The sequence below is a fragment of the Pseudorca crassidens genome, chromosome 11 (genome assembly GCF_039906515.1).
Source record: "Pseudorca crassidens isolate mPseCra1 chromosome 11, mPseCra1.hap1, whole genome shotgun sequence".
NCBI lineage: Eukaryota > Metazoa > Chordata > Mammalia > Artiodactyla > Delphinidae > Pseudorca > Pseudorca crassidens.
In genome coordinates, this window is record NC_090306.1 from 8,968,599 (window position 1) to 8,989,833 (window position 21,235).

A 21,235-nucleotide genomic window follows, 5' to 3' on the forward strand; every position below is an offset into this window, starting at 1 on the left:
AATGTTCTCTCAGGTACAAGATTGTTATTATGTAAATTAGGCCCACTGTGCACGCTTAGAGCAGGTTTTTTGTTTTTGTTTTTTTTTTGGCGGTACGCGGCCCTCTCACCGTTGTGGCCTCTCTCGTTGCGGAGCACAGGCTCCGGACGCGCAGGCTCAGCGGCCATGGCTCACGGGCCCAGCCGCTCCGCGGCATGTGGGATCCTCCCGGACCGGGGCACGAACCTGCGTCCCCTGCATCGGCAGGCGGACTCTCAACCACTGCACCACCAGGGAGGCCCTAGAGCAGGTTTTGATGTGACTTTCCCCCCTAGTTTCTACATAGCAGAGAAGCAGATATTCTAATGGGTACATAAGGTTCTAGAATCTTACTGGAATCTAACTGGCTGGGTGACCTTGGGTAAGTTGCTTAACTTCCTTATGCCTCCTTTTTCTCTCCGGTTAAACAGGAGTAACAGTAGTATCTTCTGCTTAGGTGTGTTATAAACTTTAAACAATATAATCCAGTACGTAGGATATATAGTAATTGCTTTATTATTATCATCATTATCGTTAATACCAACAACTGGAGGTAGAGAATATGAAAGTTGGGTTATGAAAAGTCAGTGAAAACATTTAGAGAAAAACCCTTAAGGACCCCAAAAGCCATGTTGAAGTGTCGAGTAACAAAAAGATAAAGAATGAACGTGTGGCTTCCTTGTGTTTATAAGCCACTAGTAGGTGATTAATGGAATGTCTGTAGACATTTTTTGCTTGTCCACTGGCAGGAAAAGAATTTCGAGTATGTGCACTTTAATTTTTTTAAAGCGGTGAAAAAGAGCCTGCGTCCCGGGAAGAAAGGTGCTCCTGCAAGCTCACGTGCTCCACTGTCGCCACCTTTAGGACCGCAGTGAGGTGCCTCCCCTGACCGTCCAGCAGGGTCTCTGACTGTCCTTCCCTCTGCTCCACAGATAACTGTGTCCAGAGGACCCCGAGGCCGTCGGTGGAGAACGTACACCACAACCCTCCCACCATTGAACTGTTGCACCGTTCCAGGTCACCCATCACGACAAACCACCGGCCTTCTCCCGACCCCGAGCAGCGGCCCCTCCGGTCCCCCCTGGACAACATGATCCGCCGCCTCTCCCCGGCCGAGAGGGCCCAGGGACCGAGGCTCCACCAGGAGAACAACCACCAGGAGTCCTACCCCCTGTCAGTGTCTCCCATGGAGAATAATCACTGCCCGCCGTCCTCCGAGCCCCACCAGAAGCCCTCCAGCCCCCGGCAGGAGAGCACGCGGGTGATCCAGCTGATGCCCAGTCCCATCATGCACCCTCTGATCCTGAACCCCCGGCACTCCGTGGATTTCAAGCAGTCCCGGCTCTCCGAGGACGGGCTGCACCGGGAAGGGAAACCCATCAACCTCTCCCATCGGGAAGACCTGGCATACATGAACCACATCATGGTCTCCGTCTCCCCGCCCGAGGAGCACGCCATGCCCATCGGGAGGATAGCAGGTGAGTGAGCGCTGCCCTTGCCGCACGCCAGCCTCGAGCTCCCTTGGGGCCTCACGCTGTCCCAATGAGGTGCCCTCCAAGGCTCTGGGAGGCCGAGTGGCGGCTTCTGCCTGCAGGAGGCGGCATCCTTAATGGGCTAGTTCATGAGCCACGGGGCTGGAGGAGTTACGCGCCTCCTAAGTGTTAAGAGACAAACGTCCTCCATCCAGCTTACGAGGGGAGTCACATCAGAGTCGCGGCTGAGCAAAAACATTTGAAATCAAAGGTTTATGAGCATGTTAATGGCCCTGTCCCGAAGTTTCCAGCGGCTAATTAACGTGCAGACGCAGCATAAAGAACCTTTGTCTCAGATGCAGGCTTGTAATTCCATCCTCTGCACAGCAACCCCACGTAGCCTTCACCTTGGGAGGGGGTAGGAGAGAAAAGCAGGATTAGGGTGTTGGAGTCTGGTGCTGCTGTGTCATTTGGACAGAGGAAACCACTCCCGAATTCTTTCCCTTCTATGCTGACAAGCCCAAATTTACTCCCCTAAGACGAGAAACCAGTGGAAACCAGTGAAAAAAATCACCACATTGTATTTTTGCTAGCCCGCCCATAATTTACATGAAGTCATTTTCCAGAAGCTTATAATCCTCTAACCTCTTGGCAAAGTTAACTCTTTTCCTAGAGCTTCTCTCCATTCACGAGACATTTTTGGAGCACCTGCTGTGCACAGATAAATGCACTGGGAAGTAGGGGACACGGAGCTGATATAACACTTATTATTTCCTCAAGGGATTTAAATTTTACTAGGAGAGACAGATGTGAAAACCACTAAGCTCCAAGGCAGAAGGAAATAAGCCCTCTGCCCCGTCCAGTCAATGCACAAGCATTTATTGAATACCTACTGCATGCGAGGATAATTCAGTGCCGTGGAACCAGTGCAGAGAGAAGGGGTATTTTGACTGGAGGAACTGAGGAAGGGTGGTAGCTCGATGCTGAAGGTGATTATGGGTCCAGTAATGGGAGGGAGACACGAAGACGGGAGAGAGGTCAGAACTATTCAGGGAAAGGTGAGTCGTGCCCCTTCCTCCTTGGGCTGATGCCGCAGGAGCGAGCTCCAGCGGAAGCTCGGGCTGGAGCAGTGCTCACGACACCATGACGACACGGGCCCTAAGGCTGCTTTACTTCTGCCTTGACTCGTCCCTTTTTTATTTAAGTCATTTGTTTCTAAATTCTTCTCTGGTCCCAAGGGCACCTCCAATGTCACCTCAATTTTATCATTATAAATAACTTACATAAGGAATGTTGGATCAAGAAAATCAAATGGCCAAGAGCTATGACGTGTTTCAAAAACACCATGAAAAATGAAATGATGTATGCTTGGAATGTGATCCAGAAGCACCCCACAGGGTTGGGAGTGAGGAACGGGTGGGGTGTACGTAAAACGTTAGTCACAAGCTCATGGCTGTACGGCGGGGGGTCGGGTGCACCGGGGTTTACATTACTGTTCCGTCTACTTTTACATAAAGGTTTTTTTAATAATGGAAAAAAGAGAAACTATGAAAAGAAAGGACGGGGATAAGGTAGCAAAGAGCTTATTGTGGCAAAGCATGTGCATTTCCCCAGATAACTGGAGGAGGAGCAAGGGGCCGGTATATTCCTGCGAATGATGTAAATGACCTGTCTTGGGCGTTCTAGGCTTGCTTTCTTGTCTGTATACGCCCTGCTTGTTTCTTGCATGGTCTGTGCAACGGTTCTGGACATTTTGTGGATACTTTCTACTTGTTTATAATCCTCAGAATAGCTCTTCGAGGTAGCCTATCATTGCTCTATCCATTTTATATGGCAGGGTCGTTTACAGGGGAAACCACAGAGGAAACTGAACGGCAGAGAAGCAGAGGTCACATAGGGGCTGGCGGATGAGGCTGCAGGACAGCCCTTGCCGCGCCGTTGGCTGCTATCTCTTGGGCTGCCCTTGCTACCCCTGCATTCCTAATCACGATCTGTCTTGTCCACCTCCTCTGTGACGCTGTTTTTGCCACAGACTTCTTAGGAATCCAAGATAAGCCCCATGTGTCAAGTTAAATTGTTCAGGCTTAGAGCTGTTTTTCCCTGGTTTAGTAGGTCTGGAAATTTTTTAATATGGCTCTCTTAAAAACTGTGCTACTCTATTGGTATATTCAAAAGTTCCATCATCTCCACATGTCTGTCTTCGCTAATTTAACCAGATCCAGGATTAGCTGATGTAACCAAAAGGCACTGTTTTTCTCAAGGGTGAAACGAGAGAGAAGTCTACGATCTGACATTTAGTCTTGATACTGTGACCCTCTGAACAGTGCTCATCACAGTTCCAGGCTTGTTTCTCATTTGGGGTGTCCCTGTCTCTCCACTCCAACCCTTTGGGTGTCTTTTTGGACTACTCAGATCCTCGTAGAATTGATTCTTCATTTACTGGAAGTCGAATTCATTGGGTGATTCCTATGTACGATGTAAAGTTCCGTCATTATTGAACGGCCATAAAAGTCCTTCAGATCTCTATAAAGCAGCTTTTCTATGGGAAAACGTAGCTTTTCAAATGAGCCCAGAGGGCACTGAAGGTGCTGCTGTGTGTCACACTGACACATACCATAGCTGGAGGATATGGATAAGAACACCACTACTGGTGCATGTGCATCAAAGTAAATCACGCATCATTTGCTCGGGTGCTCCCGGGTGTGTGCCTCTGGACGCCTTCTGTGTTTGCAGCACTGTTCCGCATTCATGGGGCTGGAGTGTTCCAGGAGATGTAAGACACAGTCTTCGTCATGAAACAGCCGTAGACAATGAGCTACAAGTGCAGCTTGTGGTGTCTTCCAAGGACTCCGACTAAGTGCTGTAGGAGGCTGGAGTAGAGGTGTCAGGAAGGCTTCATGGAGGGGCTGGCTTTTAGCTAGATGAATGCTTAGAATATGGACAAGTGGAGATTAAAGAAAAAGAGGTCATTCCAAATGGAGAAAACTCCAAAACAATGTAAGGCCTAGTATATCTGTTCTATTTCAGATAGAAATGTAAAGTCAAGAATCCAGGTTCATTTAAAAAATCCACCATATTTTAGCAATTCTTTCTTTTTTTCACACTTTAGTATCTATGAAATTGGGAGGCATCACACAATTAAGAGGCCCCATGCAAAGTTATGATGGTTCACTTAGGTACTTACCTGGCGGAAAATCTAAAATAGTCAGTGAAAGAAATCCAGGAGGTAGTTGACAGTTTAAACACAAACCACAAATTGAAATAGAAACACACAGCTTATCTTGAAAGGTGTTGCTTATTTTTCAAGGAATAAGAAGGACTGTTGTTGAGTTTAACAAGCTGCAGGGGCTGGCATTTGTGGGAGAGAGTTTAACATAGGACAGAGTGAGAGAAGATTCCGGGGTTCTATTTTTTAATTGAACAGCCAGTGGTATGTGCAACACTGAGCAAGTTGCTTCTTTCTGTGCTCTTTTCTATTTATTGTCCTCAGGGAAGGACTGCTTGGTGGCGGGGGCATGGGGGAGCATCTGTCACCTCCTAACATTTTCTCAGCCCACAAACGTTTTACTGGCCTGTGTCTCGCCAACCTGTTTCATAGCCAAAGAGTGGTACTGGCAGTGAGTGCCGTAAATTGAAGGGTAGCCCAGGTGATGCTGTGTTTTCAGTATATGTTGAAAAGAACTCTTAGAACTTGGTGGTTTCAAAGCTAGAAGGGTCTTTTACAGATGAAGACACGTCCAGTGTTCAGCCTCCAGCTTCGACCCCTCTTCTTTCCAGCACACTTGTTTCCTTGGGACCGGGCACTGGAAATGCAGGCCTGTGGGCCAAATCAGCCACCGCCTGTTTTTGTAAATCCAATTTCACTGGCGCACGGCCACACCCACTCACTCAGTATTGTCTGTGGCTGCCTTGGCAGGGCTGAGGAGTTGCAGCAGAGACTGGACTAAAATATTTACTGATTGGCCTTTTACAGAAAAAGTCCACCGCTCCCCGTTCTACGCAACTGCCTGCTTGTATCAGTCACAGGTGTAGAAAATGCCGTCCCTGCTCTCAAGGAAGGACTCGCACCTCAGAGAATGAGGCACGCCTAAGACGCGGAGGGAACAGTGGCTGATGTAGGAAGGAGCTGAGTGCTAGACGGCAGGCTGAGGGCCGAGTAGCCCGGAGTAGTTGCAATGACATCATTAGCATAAGTAAAATACAGCTGGGGAAAGTAAAGTGTAGCTCTGCATACGTGAACTATGTCAAGATCATTCATTCACAAATTAACACGTATCTCTGTGCGCCAGGCGTTTCTCTAGGTGATAGGGCGCAGCATCTCTAAATGCCACATGTTGTGTCTTCGCTGGCACAAGGCAATAATCCCTCTTACTTTACGCCATCAGACAAACTATGCTCCCTGCTTTGGTTTTCACTGTATAGACAGATCCGTTTTCGAAGAAAAAAACTGAAGTCATTTTGGCTTTCTCTTAAACTTCAATTCCGTTAAAACCTGAGTTACCAGACTTCCTATCTGCGTGTCCCTTCCTTGGACTTAATCCAAAAATCTGCTAAAGGGAGGAAGATTCAGCGGCAACCTGGTTTATCATCCACTCGTAGCCGTTCATCTGCTCCACAGAAGTGCGGACTTTAAGAGGTCTGTACAGGTTTGGTTGTTCAAAGTCCACGGACCATCCAGAAAGAGAGTATTTCTTCTCTTGTGCTCATCTCACAACTCTTGCCTAAGTCTCTTGATTTTCTTTGCGAACGTCAGCTTCTTCACGGTCTGTGAGGCTATCATTGGTGAGTGGATCTTACAGCAGATAAAACAGATCCCACACCCCACCCCCAGACCCTGTACCCTTCACTTGCAACCCTCTGATAACGCTTGGCCTGGCGATCTTTCAGATCCTCAAAGAGACTGAAAACAAATATATGTGTGTTATCTCTCAGGGTGACATTTTTAACAGAAACAAAAGGATTCTCCTCGAGGAGACACTCGTTTGTCACCTGGCTTGAGCACTGTACACTCTTGATTTGGTTTTACTGCCCGGATGGGTTCTGTGTACACAGAAATTCAATCCTGGGAGCCTCTGATCGGACGTCAGATGCAGGCACCTAAGCCTGAGACACCAGGGCCAGCAGCTAGGGGCTCACCTCAGGGCTCCCAGGCTGGGGGGAGTCACACTGCCCCCTGCCCCCTTGTATCCATCTCTGCTTCTTCCCCAGTGGTATCTGATGGTGACATGGTTTCCAATGAGGCACGTGGACTTTTATTTTCTTGTATAAATGAGCCTCAGGAGCAACCCCGCGGGGAAGAAGACATCATAAAAGCGAAGCCTAAATGGACTGTGTGAGCGATGGAGGGCGGTGTCAGCCCCAGGCCTTTGCAGTAAGGTGTGGTGGTGTGCATGCGTGTGTGCGCCTCTGCACACACACGCGCGCGCGCGTGTAAATATTGTGTTTGGGAAAAAGGACAGGATCGTGGGATGTCTCCGTAAGCCAGGGGGGCTCGGGGTTTTAGGGCCAGCTGGCGGAGCTGTGTCCTCCCATGCTGTCTCAGGCAGAGAACTCTCTATGGTTCCCGGCCCAGGCCCTTCATCCACAGCCAGAGGGAGGGTTCCAGGTAGCACTGTGGGCCTGTGGGAAAGCATGGACTCTGGAGCCAACAGGATTAGAATCTAGCCCTTGTCTCCCAAGCAGAGGTATTTAAGGTCCCTGAAGCCTGGTTTCTTTACCCATAATAATGATCATACTAATACTCATTTCTGGGCACTTTTGGGCACTAAAGAGACAATATGCAAACATTAGCACGAGCAGGGTAATTTCTAAGGCTTAGTCAGTGTCCCTCCTGTGCGCCGTTTCTCTCTGCTCTGCTCCAGGGCTGCAGAGAGGAGAGCAGTGGTTATGGCCAGCACCATTGCCCACCGGAGCGGGTGCAGGGCCTTAACCCACAAGGCCTGTGTCTGGGCATTTGTTCTAAGTGATGTTGGCCTGAAAAGTGCACCCCTTCAGGGAACCCTAGTTTCCTTACTTCCTTGGAGATGAACTTCTTCACTCCCGCTCACCTCCTCTGAGGCTTGGCCCGCTGTCTGTATTTGGAGGAGATGGAGGGGACCCTTGGAGAGGACAGAGTCCTTCGCCCCGACGGGAATGTCCCAAGGTGCCAGACTTCTCTCGCTCTGCCTGAGTCACTGCACTTCATTTTTCATGGTGGGCCACTGGGAAATCAAGAAGAGAAGGGAAGTTTCAGGACGGCTTTTTTAAAAGATAAAACAGTACCAGCACAGTAACTCGTAGAAAATAATAGAAGGGGATTGAGGAGACTGGAAATGCCAGTTTGTTTGCGGGCCTGCATTTCTGTAACAGCGTCCCTGTGTCCCAGCAGTCTGCCTCCACGCCTGAGGGAGGAGGGATGCGTCGGACTGGGCTTTAGCTGGGGGCTTGGTCTCTGCGTTTCCCAGCCTCGCTCTACACCTCCTGCAACCAAAGGGGAAAAGGTTCAGCGGTGTTTGTTTGCAGCGGCGGCCCCTCCGCCCCGACGAAGCCAGGGAGCATAGGTCTGTATTCTCTGCCTCAGCTTCTCCCTCTCCCAGCTTGCTGCCGTGCACATACGGCTTCCGTTTTCCTAAGCCACAGCAAAGCACAAGCAGGCACCCATTGGAAACACACCTCGGCGTATCAACACAGGGCTGGCTGCGCTGGGTGTATCAGCTGTCTGCTTCTAGGTAATGGCTGATCTAGAATTGAGGAGGAAAACAAGAACACAAAAAAACCCTGCAGATAGATAGCCCCCCTGCATGTTGGAAAACCCGTGCTTCCATAGCAGGGCTTCTCAAGCTGGGCGCTCTTGCTATTTGGGCCAAATAATTCTTCGTTGCCGGGGAGGAGTTCTTTTGTGCATTATAAGATTTTTAGCAGCATCCCTGGCCTCTACTCGCCGGATGCTAATAGCATCCTCCACCCCAGTTGTGACAACCAAAATGGTCACAGACATGGTAGAACACCACCTAGGAGGCAAGACTGCCCCTAGTTTAGAACCACTGCTATAAGCAGAGAAGCACCTTTTTATTTTGGGTGTTACGGACCCATTTTGTTCCTGAACCTGAAATAAATTTATTAGTTTTTCATAATAAATTTAAAGCAATGAAACAGGAACGCTAGGCCTCTCCTTGTTGGTGATTATATCCACAGAACTGCAGTTTACAGACCTTCACTTAAAATTCCATTTGGGCAGTTAAAACAACAAAAAAATTTCTTTCTTCGATGCTTTCCTGAAATTTGAATTTCGGGAAATTCAAATAACTTGTCGATAACTGGACTTGCCCACTCAGATCTTTTCAACATCAGTTTTGTCTAGCATGGTTTTCTAGGTTGTTTTTTTTTTTCCTTTAGAAACCATGTTGGTTATGTGTGAATTGCCCATCTTTTTACAGTCTCTGTTCAATAAGCTTGTACAAGGAGTCTCTGGTAAGAGACTGGTGTGGGAGGGAAAATATTTCTCCCTAACCACAGGAAGGGATATATATATTTTTTAGCAATGCCTTTTAACTGTGGATGCCCAGGGTACCTCACCCAGCAGGAAAGAGAGAGAACTCTCTTTCTGCAATTGGAAAATAACAAACACTTCACTCGAGCTAATAAACCCTTTCATGAGCTTCCTCTCATGGAAGAGACAATCCAAATCAGGAACATTTTGTTTAAAATTCCCACATGCCTTGACAGAGAAGGCCCTTTAGTTTAAGACACATGCAGCTAAAATTAGTGAAGGCCTTGTGATATAAGATATTTTTCACATGCATGTTCAAGTGTTTTGTAATGGGATGAACTTTGGGTGCATTTTATTATATAGTATTAAGCATTTTTATCAGTGATCAGAAAACACCGTATCTGTGCAGACACGGATGGATTTTGACAAAGCTGAAAAACTCCTGGTGGGTCATGGCAACAGCCTCCAGAGGACCTGGGAACTAAAAGGCATCTGCCTTTTATTTAACTAAAATCTTAAAAAACAAAAATAACTCAGACGCTTGAACTTCGATTGTAGGAAAAAAAAGAAAAAAAAGTTGCGTGGTCAGGCAGTTTTCTTTTTTTATCATCTGGCATAATTTTTAACTAAAGAAACAATAGAATCAATAGTGTTATAAAAAGCCACTTATACTCTGAGCTCGAAACAACTACTTTATGCCAGAAAATTCCTGCTGCTACCTCTGTCAGTGACTGAGTAATTCAGTATGTCTTGAATGTCAATATATTTTTATTACTCTGCTAAAGTTGGCTTCGCTGGATTAAATGTCGTTTAAAATGATCAATTGGCCCCTTGTTTGGGGTTATTTTCACATTGATGAAAGGGAAAAGTTTGCAAGATACAAGTGTTCCTGCAACTCACAGGTAAAGTCTGTTCTTTGGTAAGCCCTGCCCTTCATTTACCAACCAACCAAACACAGATCACATTCTAGATTTTTTTCAGTAAATGATTTACGACATAAAGGTCTCGGTTCGATGCCTCTGAAGAACCAGCATGGTAGGTACCCAGCGCTGGTTAAGCCCTTACTTTGAGCAACGGTAAAATGGTTTTAAATGGAAACCATTTTTTAAGTGCGAACCAACGGAAAATGGTTCGCACTTCACCATTTTATGAGACACAGAATGTCCAAAGCAGTAAAAAGAGAAGCCACAGAAACAATGAAAGTGGAAATCCCTCAGCAGATGGTGTTAAGACAACACTCACTTTGCATTTTAGCTCCAGGAAGTCTTAGAGGTGAGGGACTGCCAATATATTGCTCACCTTCCGGTGGGCAGAAGTTCCTTCCATCAAACTGCAAAAGACAACCAGATCAGTTTGTTTAATTATTAAATTGTGTTCAAATGATCCACTCTAGAGAATCACATTGCCAGTCCAGATGCACCCGAAAGGTGTCATGAAGCCTCTTGGTGGTAAAAAGGATTGTAACCCTGTCAGGAAACACGGAGAAGCTGCTATACCTTTGTTCCTCCTAGTAGACTGGCATTTTGTGTGATAATATGTGGTCTTGCCAGATGGTTTCTACTTGCAAGAGCTTGTGGGAAATTAAAATGCATCTGCCATTTGATAGTAAGCAAAAAACTGGACCATTAAACCGCATCTCAGTTCTCTATTTTCCCACCTGTACTAAAAACGATGTAAGACAAGGAGGTGGCAGAGAGGGAGAAAGACACTGCCTACTTCACTGCTTTGCCTACAGCCGCCCTCTTACAAGTGCCTTAAAAATGAGCTCGATTATTCTCAGCGTGAGATGGTGTGTGGCACTCACCTCTCAAGGTGCTTCCTGATGCTGGGACTGGGCCCCTTGCTGCTCCTCGGTGCCCCCTTCTGGCGACCAAGAGGGCCGCGGCAGGCAGGGATGATAATAGAATCTCTGGTCAGCTTCCCTTAGCGTAGGGTTCAGGCTCCAGGAGTCATCCTTCTAAGAAGGACACCACGGGTCCTTTTCTGAAACAGAAGAAACCACACGTCACATTAATTTTTAGACACAGATCAATCGGGGGGAAAAAGGATACAGTAAGGGGTACTGAAGATGTATGGTCATTTTAAGTTTCATGGTAGTTCCTTAAAAGATTAAGCCTCCTGGAAAATGCCACATTTTATGCCAGTTCCTTCTGCTGTTCAGCGAGAAAGCTGGATTGCACGAAGGACACACTCAGAGTTAAAGCTTGCTTGGAAAAGTCCTTGACTAATAGTTACCTGTTAACCCTCTTCTCTGAGAATAGACGTCTCAGCGCAGGACGTGTAGCACAGCGCGGGCTCCAGACTCCAACATGTGTCACTCACGAGCTGTGCCTTTGAGCCAATGACCAAACCCGCTAAGCCCCAGCTTCCTTGGCCATAAAATAGTAAGAGCAACAGCGCTGGCCTCAGCAGGTGCCCTAAGGGTCAGAGGCAAGCCGGCTGGTAGAACACACAGCCCAGTGCCTGCAAACAGCACCCAGTAATCGCTGTTGTTATTGTTTTCCTTACTTTCTCTTCACTCACATCATCGCTCGTACAGTAATCCTGGAGAGAGTCGACGTTGGTAGTCCCCTTTCCTAAAGGAGGACACAGAACCTCAGGGAGATTTAGGAAACTTGCCCGAGGTGACCTGACTCGTTTCCTCTTGTAAGTAAGTATGTGCCAGAGGAGGGCGTGTCGCATTCTCTGGGAGGTGAATGTTTGGCTCGCTCTGAAACAGTCCACGTTGGGATTGGACATTCCCCACCCAGGTGTGCCAGGCCTCACCCAACATAAGGAAGTAAGGAAATCGGCACCTTACGGTGCAGGAGCCCCAGAGTTCAAATCCCGGTGACCTCGGGCACGAGAGGATTAGAAAGGATGCAGTGTGTAAAGTGAGGATTAGAAATAACGCTTGCAAAGTGCGGGACACATACACGGTGTTCAACAAAACTAATCGTTTACGACCAGCCATGCTGGCTAGGGCTCATCAAAGCTCCCAGAAGCACACCTGGGGGTCGAGGCCAGTCCTGCATCAACTAGACTTAGAAAGTCCGCATCCGCTCCCATCCACCTATCCAGGCTGTGCTAGGGGCCCAGCCACACCCGGTTCCGGCACTAATCCAGACAGCACTGGAACAGGGCAGAGGCGTGCAGCCTGTAGCTTCCCTTTCAATTCGCCGATCCACAGCCCAAGGTCGAGGCCTCGCCAGCGCCTGGCCTGTACACAGAAAGATCTGTTGCCCGACCAAGCGATGCAGCATCAGTTTTGCACATGGAGAAAGGATTCTCTCCACTGGGTTCCTCTCTACACTGATTCCATTATAGTAAAGCAATTTTTAAAACCTCCGAAGTAGCTATAACGGGACTATCTACATTCTTTCTAAAGACCATGCTGGCCATGGTTCCCACGGTCACAGTCCCCAAACCACAGGGGTCTTCTTCCCCCACAGCCTTTCACGCATCGTGGTGCTTTTTCTGCCCTTTTTCAGCCGGCCTCAAGCGTCACGTCTTTATCTGTTGAGTATCACCCTCCAAAGTAACCTTTAGCGCCCCACCGTTGACACCACATTGCTCTCTCCGAACATGAGCACACTCTTTCTTTGCCCTTTGACCTGCCGGCGTGTCTTCAGCCCCTTTTCAGAACCAGTTCATTTCCAGTTAGAGCTTGTTCTGTCCCTTCTGTGGGCTCTGCTCAAGTTCAGGTCATTGGTCATGACCGTGGACCAGTCCCTTCCTCTCTCCAGGTCTCTGTGTCCTCATGTGAGCGGGGAAATTCTGGGCCCGGACAGTCCCGAAGGCCTCCACAGGTCAAAGGTTGCATCTCACAGGTCTCTCTGTACCTTGCTCTCCTCACTATGAAACGAGGATGTGTTTTTGTTTTCGTTTTGGCCGAGTGGCTTGCGGGATCTTATTTCCCCAACCAGGGATCAACCCCAGGCCCCTCAGCAGTGAAAGTGCGGCATCCTAACCCCTGGAGCGCCAGGGAATTCCCCAAACGAGGAAGTTAGACAGTCCATCCAAAGGAGGCAAGAGCGGTTACTCGATTATTTTCTGATTCTTGCTCTGAGTACTTCAACAAGCAACCTTGTCAACAGTGTTTTCTTGCCCTTTTCCTCTGTAGACTGTAGACTGCTTTGGGATTACGTCTATCAGTTGCTTTCTGACAGCCGGTACGAAAACTTCATCCGATGGGAGGACAAAGAATCGAAAATATTCCGGATAGTGGATCCCAATGGACTGGCTCGACTGTGGGGAAACCATAAGGTAAAAGGGCATCAGATATTCGTTCTATAAAGTAGGGCCAAAGTCTAGTCCTCATCCCCGGGTTGGAGGATAGTCGTCTGCCTTCTGCTTCCTGTCTGCCCGTAATTATTTAGTTTCCTCCTCACTGGACAATTAGTTGCAAAGGGGAGGACATCATTAAAGATGCCCCTTGCCACTTGTTCCTTGTGCCAGGTGCCAGTTAAGTCTCCGGTCTGACAGGCCTCATTACGAGTAACCGCCACTCCTCTGCCTCGGCCTGGTCCTGCCACCCACGCCATCATTAGGAACTGGGTACCAGGGATGCACTGTGGCACTCTGTGACTCACAAGGGGGCTTTGGGAAGCGTCGCTTCTGTTCCGCTGGGTTAGAAACTTCCACGGTCGCAAAAGCCCAGTTCTACGTGGAAAATGCTTATCCTCTGACTTTAAAGCATCTCCTTGAAAAGCAAACAGTGCAAGAAGTCTGATGGCCCCTGCAGTTTTCCACCTTGGGAAGAGGGAATCGAATTTAAAAGATGAAGTCTTTTATAGTTAGGAAAACCATTAAAGTGCATAGATGTAAAAAGTGGGTGAAACAACCTTGACGTCCACTGATGGATGAATGGATAAAGAAACCATGCTGTATGCACACAATGGAATATTCTTCAGCCTTAAAAAAAAAAAGGAGCTTCTGCAGCGTGTGGCAACATGGATGAACCCTGAAGACGTGACGCTGAGTAAAGAAGCCAGTCACAGAAAGACAAATACTGCCTGATGCCACTTACTCGAAGTTAGAGCTAAAATAAGCAAATTCTTTGAGTCCAGGAGTGGACTGGTGTTGCCAGGGACTGGGGAGAGGGGGGAGATGGGAGTTACTAATCAAGGGCCATAAAGTTTCCATTAAACGAGATGAGTAAGTTCTAGAGATGTGCTGTAGGACACTGTACCTGTAGTGAACCCTGTATTAAGTGCTGTATTATGCACTTAAAAATTTAAGAGGGTACATCTCATGGTCAGTGTTCTTATCACAGTAAAATAAAGTAAGATACACAGAGCAAAGAGTTCCCCTGCCAAAAAAAAAAGAAAAGAAAATTAAGATAAATCTGTATTCCTACTTAAAAAAAAAAAAGAGTCAGCAAGATCCAGGCCTGACCACAGACAGGTAGCCGTGGGGCACCAGGAAGGCCCAACTCCAGATCCGCCGAAGGAGAGGCAGGCCACAGGGGAGACACCGCTGAGCTCTGCCCCGGCTGCAGCCTTGGAGGATGGCAGCCCGCGCTCTGGCCCCGCCGTGGAGGACCTAGCAGAGGCTGTCGTGACCAAATATGGCTATACCCCACTGACACCATCCACCCTGTGAGTCACTGAGAAAAATCGCTCTGCAGCTCGCACAGGGTGCCCTCACCCCAGGGCTCGGAACAACTGTATTCTTGCTTCCATGACAGGAATTTAAACAAAAAAATCTCTTCCTTAAAATGACAAACCAGAAACACAAGCCTGAGAAAGGTCACTGTAAAAATAAAAAATTTTTTTTAAAAAAAGGAAAAAAGGAAGAGAAATCCTCTGTGGGTCAGAAGGTGAAGGATGACCCCCAGATAGGGGAAACTGCAGGAAATTTCTCGGGCACAGCAGAGCGCAGTCCTGGGAGAGGAAGTCGGGGAGGCCGCTGCGGGATGTGTGCTTTGTTAGCTAGACTCACCTTAGGAGAAACCTCAGCGAGGACGTCTGTGAAAAAGCCCAGGGGTGGGCGTGGCAGGGAGCAGATTAGCAGGTGGCTTTCCCAACTGGCGGGGCCACAGAAGCAGATTTGAACAGCTGCTGCAGCGTCTTTTCTGAGGTTCGTTTCATTGTGTCTTTGTGCTTTTTTTCTCTCTTCCGCCTTTGAACAAGCAGAACAGAACAAACATGACCTATGAGAAAATGTCCAGAGCCCTGCGCCACTACTACAAACTAAACATTATCAGGAAGGAGCCAGGACAAAGGCTTTTGTTCAGGTAGCACTTCCTTTTTCTCCTTTCCTTCTTCTGGGAGGATACTCTTTTCTTCAAATAAGAGGGAGGAGGGAGACTGTTAAGATCTCTACCTGCCTATCTGATCCTCAAAGCCATCACCGCTACACGTTCGATACCAGGTGGTGGTTGGTTAGAATTTAAGAAAAAAAAAAAATTTTTTTTCCACTTATGTCTAACCTAGAGTAAAGCCAAAACTAAATAAACACAATCTGACTCACCTTTCAAATAATGCAGTGATCAAACAGTATTATCTGGCATTTATATGTATGGTAGTTAAAGGGAGCGATCAGAGGGACCAATGGCAGAGCAAGGAACTGAACAAACCTAGGCCCCCAGGTTGCCAGCCCTGGACCGGTGTTTGTCCTGGCCCGTTAGTGAATCATGAAATAGATTTAATGAGTCTAATTTTTTTTTTTAATGAAATAGAACAGAATTGAATAGGAAAGGATAGAGTTGAAAATATCAGACTGTATCACATGAATTAAGAGTGCCTGTTGATTCATGAAAACTGTGATTCAGGGGTGTGTGTGTGTGTGTGTCGTGATGTAAAATACATTTATGACAATGCATTGTCAAAGTCTGAAAGCTGCTGTAGACAGTCCTCTTTCCAGAATTCCTCCCAGCTAATGAGTTCCAACCATTTAACCTACCACATAGATTGTGATTCCCTAGACAAGAGAGGAGAAACAATTAGAAGAGGAAAAAGAAGGGGTCTAATGGACCAATCAGGAGAGGTAGACATAGCTCTCTGACACTGGTGGTAATTGATGTGGTGAGACCAAGTGAAGCTTGGGAGAAGGTGGGATTGACAAACACGACCTCAGGTTCTGCGTTTTGGCAGGTGGGACAAAGGAGAGTTACGGATTGGGCTAGAGATGTGGATTTGGGTGGAAAATGACAAAATGACACTGTGTATGAGTAAACGAGCTCACTGGGATAAGTACTTATTGGAAAGAGCAGAGAACCTGGGCCTTAGCATTGGAAAGGTGTGGTAAGGTAGGAGCAGTAAAAACACAATTGCGATCTTCAAAAGAAACAGAGAAGGCTTTTCAAGAGCTGGAAACAGAGTAGAATGAAGTGGAAAAAGAACCCTCCTTTCTCCGGCTCTGCTGATGCGTTCTCTTCATCCTTCACCCTAAACTTAGTCCTTGGCTTCTGTTCTCCCCACTCTATACTTTTTCCCTGGATGATTGGATCCCGTTACACAGCTTCAGTTATCACCTCCATGAATGGGCTCTCAAATCTCTACATGCAGCTCTAAAATCTCCCTGAAATTCCAAATCTTAATTTCCAAGAGCTTCTTCTAGGACATGTCCACTTAAATATCACATTAGTATCTCAGACATGAAATGTTCAAGACAGGCCTTCTTCCCATACTGGAAACCTACCCACCCCCAGAATAAATGTTACATCAGCAGTGGCATCACCATTGTTTAAGTAACCAGCCTTGACACTGGAGTTATCTTTGACTCTTCTTACAACTGAGTCATTATTGTGCTGGACAGTCCATTGGCTCCTCAGCACCATTCCCACTCCAGTCTGTTTCAGGGGCTAGAAGCCAGGGAACCACATTTCCCAAGATTTCTTACCAGCAGGCTCCAGGTTGGAATCTACCAATGGCAGGTACTCTCACGAGACCTGGAAGATGAAAGCAAAGCAGAAGCATTATTACTGCTTCCCTGGCAGTGGAGGCTGATGTCTAGACTTCACGACTGGTACCTAGATTAATTCAGCAATCTCTGCCTCTGGTCCATTCTCCTGCCTCCCAAATTCATAATCACACTGCCAGCTGCCCTCCAACACTAATAGGGTTCCCTGTGCCAGAAATGTGCATCACTTTAACTTTTGCTTTTTTAACATATATATACCCCCCAGGTCTACCTCAAGTCTACTACCCTTTATGAGACCTTCTTCAACTGCTCAGACACGCACAGATACCTTCTTCCATCATCTGTTGGGTTTCCTTGGCCCTAAACCACATCGTGATTTACATCTTTAATAGTTGTATATATGAAGTCCTTCTCCCCAACAAGTAGGTCATAAGCTCCTAGAAGGTATATATATATATACCTTTATATATATATAGTTCTGTTTTATACCTTATGGAGGCTTTTGATAAATGTTTCTGGGCAAGCCTGGTGTGGGATATCAGAAACTTAATATGGCAAAGCCGTCAAAAGAGGATAGGGGTAGTTCGGAGGGCCAGGTATAGCACACCTGTGGACTCAGCCTGGAAGGGATTATTAGTGACTTCAGATGTTGAGGGAGAAGCGTTAGCTCCAGGATAAAAGTGGAAGACAGGTTGCAGATGCTACGGAACAGACTGCTTGAAAAAAAAATCAGCAATAGGGGCTTCCCTGGTGGTGCAGTGGTTGAGAGTCCGCCTGCCGATGCAGGGGACGCAGGTTCGTGCCCCGGTCCGGGAAGATCCCTCATGCCGCGGAGCAGCTGGGCCCGTGAGCCAGGGCCGCTGAGCCTGTGCGTCCGGAGCCTGTGCTCTGCAGCAGGAGAGGCCACAACAGTGAGAGGCCTGCGTACGGCCAAAAAAAAAAAAAAAATCAGCAATAATGGGCAGAAAAGAAGTCGTAGGTGGAAGGTTCACAGGCTTCCAACAGTGATTGCAACAAGATAAAAGGAAAGAAGAGTGCTATTTGTGAAGAGAGATTAGTCATTTTTGAGGAAATGAATGTCTGAAGCCAGGCTCGCCCCAAAATGAAGGCTTCTCGGTATAAAACCCAGTGTGTAATCAAGTGAAGTGTTAGACTGGAGGGACTCTTGGAGACTTCGGTTGGGTGATGAGACAGAGCCCAGACGGTGAGTAGGGCTCAGATAGTGGAAGGAGTCAAGAGGGTTCCAAATAAGGGCAAAGCTAAAGGTTTGGAGGATGGCATGAGCTGTGATTGATATAAAAAGAACTGGCGAGACTGGAGTGAAGGGTTCATGCTAGTGAACAGTGGAAAACAAGAGTTTCCGGGTTGAGGTGACAGAGGGGCCCGAGGGGCAGGCCCAGAGAGTGGATCCTTGACCTGATAAGTGGTCGTCACAGGATTTTTTTGGTTTTTTTTGGCCACGCCACAAGGCACGTGGGATCTTAGTTCCCCAACCAGGGATCAAACCCATGCGCCCTGCATTGGAAGTGCAGAGTCTTAACCACTGGACCGCCAGGGAAGTCCCTCATCATAGGCTTTTGAACGTGAAGTGATGAGAGAAAATGTATGTTTTAAGACAGGTCATGTGGTACCGAGCAGAGGAAGGGAACAGTGTGTGGGCTGTGGAAAGGGCCCTCCCACCGTAAGGACAGAACGTTCGCAGCCAGGCACCCTTCCTGAACCATGTAAATCATGGTCAAAACATGGCACTGATGTAATTTCCAGATGACCCCAGCGACCCAGAAGATGAGGCTGGCTGTTTGCACCTAGCTGCAAAGGAAGACAGAATAAAGGGGATGAATGGCTAGCATTTGGGGTGGAGCAGTGATAACATTGAAAAAGATTCTTTCTTTCGGCCTTTCTAATTTCCAGAAGCTCCACTATCTTGCCCTATTCCTCAGATTTTCCACCTAGCATTTAATTGTATCCTTCGCCTTAGATTCAAGTCTTGAATACCATTCCTCGGGCGCACAGTCTGGGATGGAAATGGATACACAGCGCTCACGGGTCTTTGTAAAATGTAACCCTCTGAACATCAGATGCAGATACCTGTGCTGTCCCCGGGCTCCCTCGCACGGTCACGCAGGAATGCATCACACGGCTCCACCTTCTTCAGTCATCCTAGACTTTTGTTTATCGTTGTTTTGCCAACTTTCAGGCAGTCAGAGGAAGGGGTAGCTTTTTCTAATTTGGGCTAAGTTAGCATTATGACCAGGTTCAGTAGCTCTCCAGCTATGTGAAGGCGATGGGAACTCTTTTTAGAGTTCAAGGTCAAGACAACTTTAGGAAATTGTAACCTCTTCACGCCACCATTTCCTCTTCCAAAGGTTTATGAAAACCCCGGATGAAATCATGAGTGGCCGAACAGACCGTCTGGAGCATCTTGAGTCCCAGGAGCTGGATGAACAAATATACCAAGAAGATGAGTGTTGAAGGAACCAGCCCCCGGCTCAGCGGGCCAATAGCCAAGGGCACCCTGCCCGCCAGGATGGCTGGGGCGTGAAGGAGAGGAAGGGAAGAGACCCGGACATGGCAGTGACACTTCTCTCGCCCAGCGTGAGGGACCCCGGAGCACCTTAGACAAACCACTCAGCAAAGGCGGCGCTGGAATTCTGGCCAAGGGCACCAGCCTGGGACTCATGTTCATGGTTCCTTCTCATTTGGAATCTCTTTCTGTAATTCCTCCCCCACCCCGTTCCACCTATTGTTAAGTTTCATGGTGTTTTTGGTTTTGTTCTTTTTTAAGACCATGCAGTTTGACTTTTCATCATTCATATAGGGGAAGACATCGAGGTTGTTTTCCTATGGAAATATATATCTATTATATATATATATATATTTTTTGCAAATCTCACAAAGTGCAGAAGCGCAACTGGTCAGGAGAGAGAACACTTACAAAAGGGTTCAGGTTCTCTTGACCCTGCCACGTGGATCAGGTTTGTGCCTGTTGCTGTTGGGTCTTGGCTGGAAAAAAAAAGAAAAAAAAGAAAGAAAAAAAAAAAGATGCTTTTAAAAACGATAAATTGAAAAGGAGAGCTCTCTTCTTCTCTCTCTGGCTCTCTTTCCTTCCCTGCCCCGTCCCGTCCTCCCTCCTTGCCTGTTGTTGAATTTCAGATGCCTTTCAGCGGGGTTCAGCCTCTTTGGAGAGTCTTGGGAATTGTTGGCCCCTAAACGGGATCGGTGGTCTGGGTGCTTTGTAGCCGGCGCCACAAAAAGCAAACCCACATCCCAGCATTTGGCCACCTATCGGAGGGAGGCCAGAGACGTCCCGGAGGCTGCTGCCTTCCGGGAAGATGCATGCTAGTCCGGCAGGCTTCCCCTGACACAGCTGTGAGAACCGCGGGGCCCGGTGGTTCCACAGAGCGTAAGATGAGCCTGGAAGGCTGTCCAGGTTATTTGGAAGCCCCAGCATCTTGGGATTAGTTTGCAAGTGCTGCGAAGTGGGGAAAAAAAAATGAAAAAAAAACCCACACAGGCCTGATGGTCCAGGTGACAGACCTTCTGCAGTGGGGTGTGAATTATTCCAAAGTAGGTTATGGAGGGTCACCTCTGCTCCATCCCAAAGGCCATCGTGCAGTCAGTTTCATACCCTCACCTAAATTTTTTTCAATTCCCAGCCTTTTTTTTTTTTTTTTTTTTTTTTTTAAGTTTCCTGATCCCCACAGGACACAGGGCATTTGAGGGGGAGGACCCTGGAGTGTGTCCTCTCAGTTGTTACTGGTGTTTGCCACGCCTGGGCAGACGGGAAATTCCTCAGATACCTTCCTTTTACCCTCTTCTTTCCTAGCTGTGTTTCAGAATGGACCCATGTGTGGCTCTCTTTCACCTCAAAATAAGGTCAGTAGTATCTTATAAGATGAGGAAGATGCCACCCCTTAGTACTTCTGATGATAACGTAGTTTTCGAGAGCTGTTACAGTTTTGGGGGGGAGGGGTTTCCTGTTCAATAGCCATCTAAATCAACTCTTCCAATACAGGCTCGGAATCCAACATTAGGAGTACAGTCTTTTTTTACTCACGAAGATTAGACCTCCCTTACAAAGCACCCCGTCCTCGTTTCTCTCCGCTTCCTCTGCTCAGTTGGGTGAGCATCTCACGCCCCCCGCCCCCTCCAGGTGAAGCCACCAGATGCCCAGGCATGTCCTCAGGCCATTTCTGAGTGAGTCAGGCAGGCAGGGGTTGTGGTCACCCGGGCAGGAGGAGTTCTCCACCCCTCCCCCAGCCCCAGCCTCACTGATGAGGACACCAGCCTGCGGGGAGGGAGGGACAAATAGGCTATCACTCAAGGACACTGGAAACGCTCCGCCTCTCATCCAACCACGGATAGATGCGCAGGGGTGGCCGGCCTCCTCCCACCCTCACACACTCCCCCCACTCTACCTTCCAGAAGGTCG

At 47.8% G+C, this 21,235-nt stretch overlaps 1 protein-coding gene across 5 annotated transcripts in view; it reads left to right on the forward strand.

Annotated features, from left to right (window-relative positions):
• Positions 1–20,831, forward strand: part of ETV6 (ETS variant transcription factor 6) — a 237,924-nt gene extending 217,093 nt beyond the window's left edge. For all 5 annotated transcript variants that reach the window (XM_067695706.1, XM_067695705.1, XM_067695703.1 and 2 more), the window contains 4 exons: positions 951–1,496; positions 13,061–13,203; positions 15,075–15,175; positions 19,170–20,831. In XM_067695706.1, the coding sequence (XP_067551807.1) occupies positions 951–1,496; positions 13,061–13,203; positions 15,075–15,175; positions 19,170–19,275 (896 nt within the window). In that variant the 3' untranslated portion in view covers positions 19,276–20,831. The remainder of the gene's footprint in view (positions 1–950; positions 1,497–13,060; positions 13,204–15,074; positions 15,176–19,169) is intronic.
• Positions 20,832–21,235: the final 404 nt, after the last annotated feature.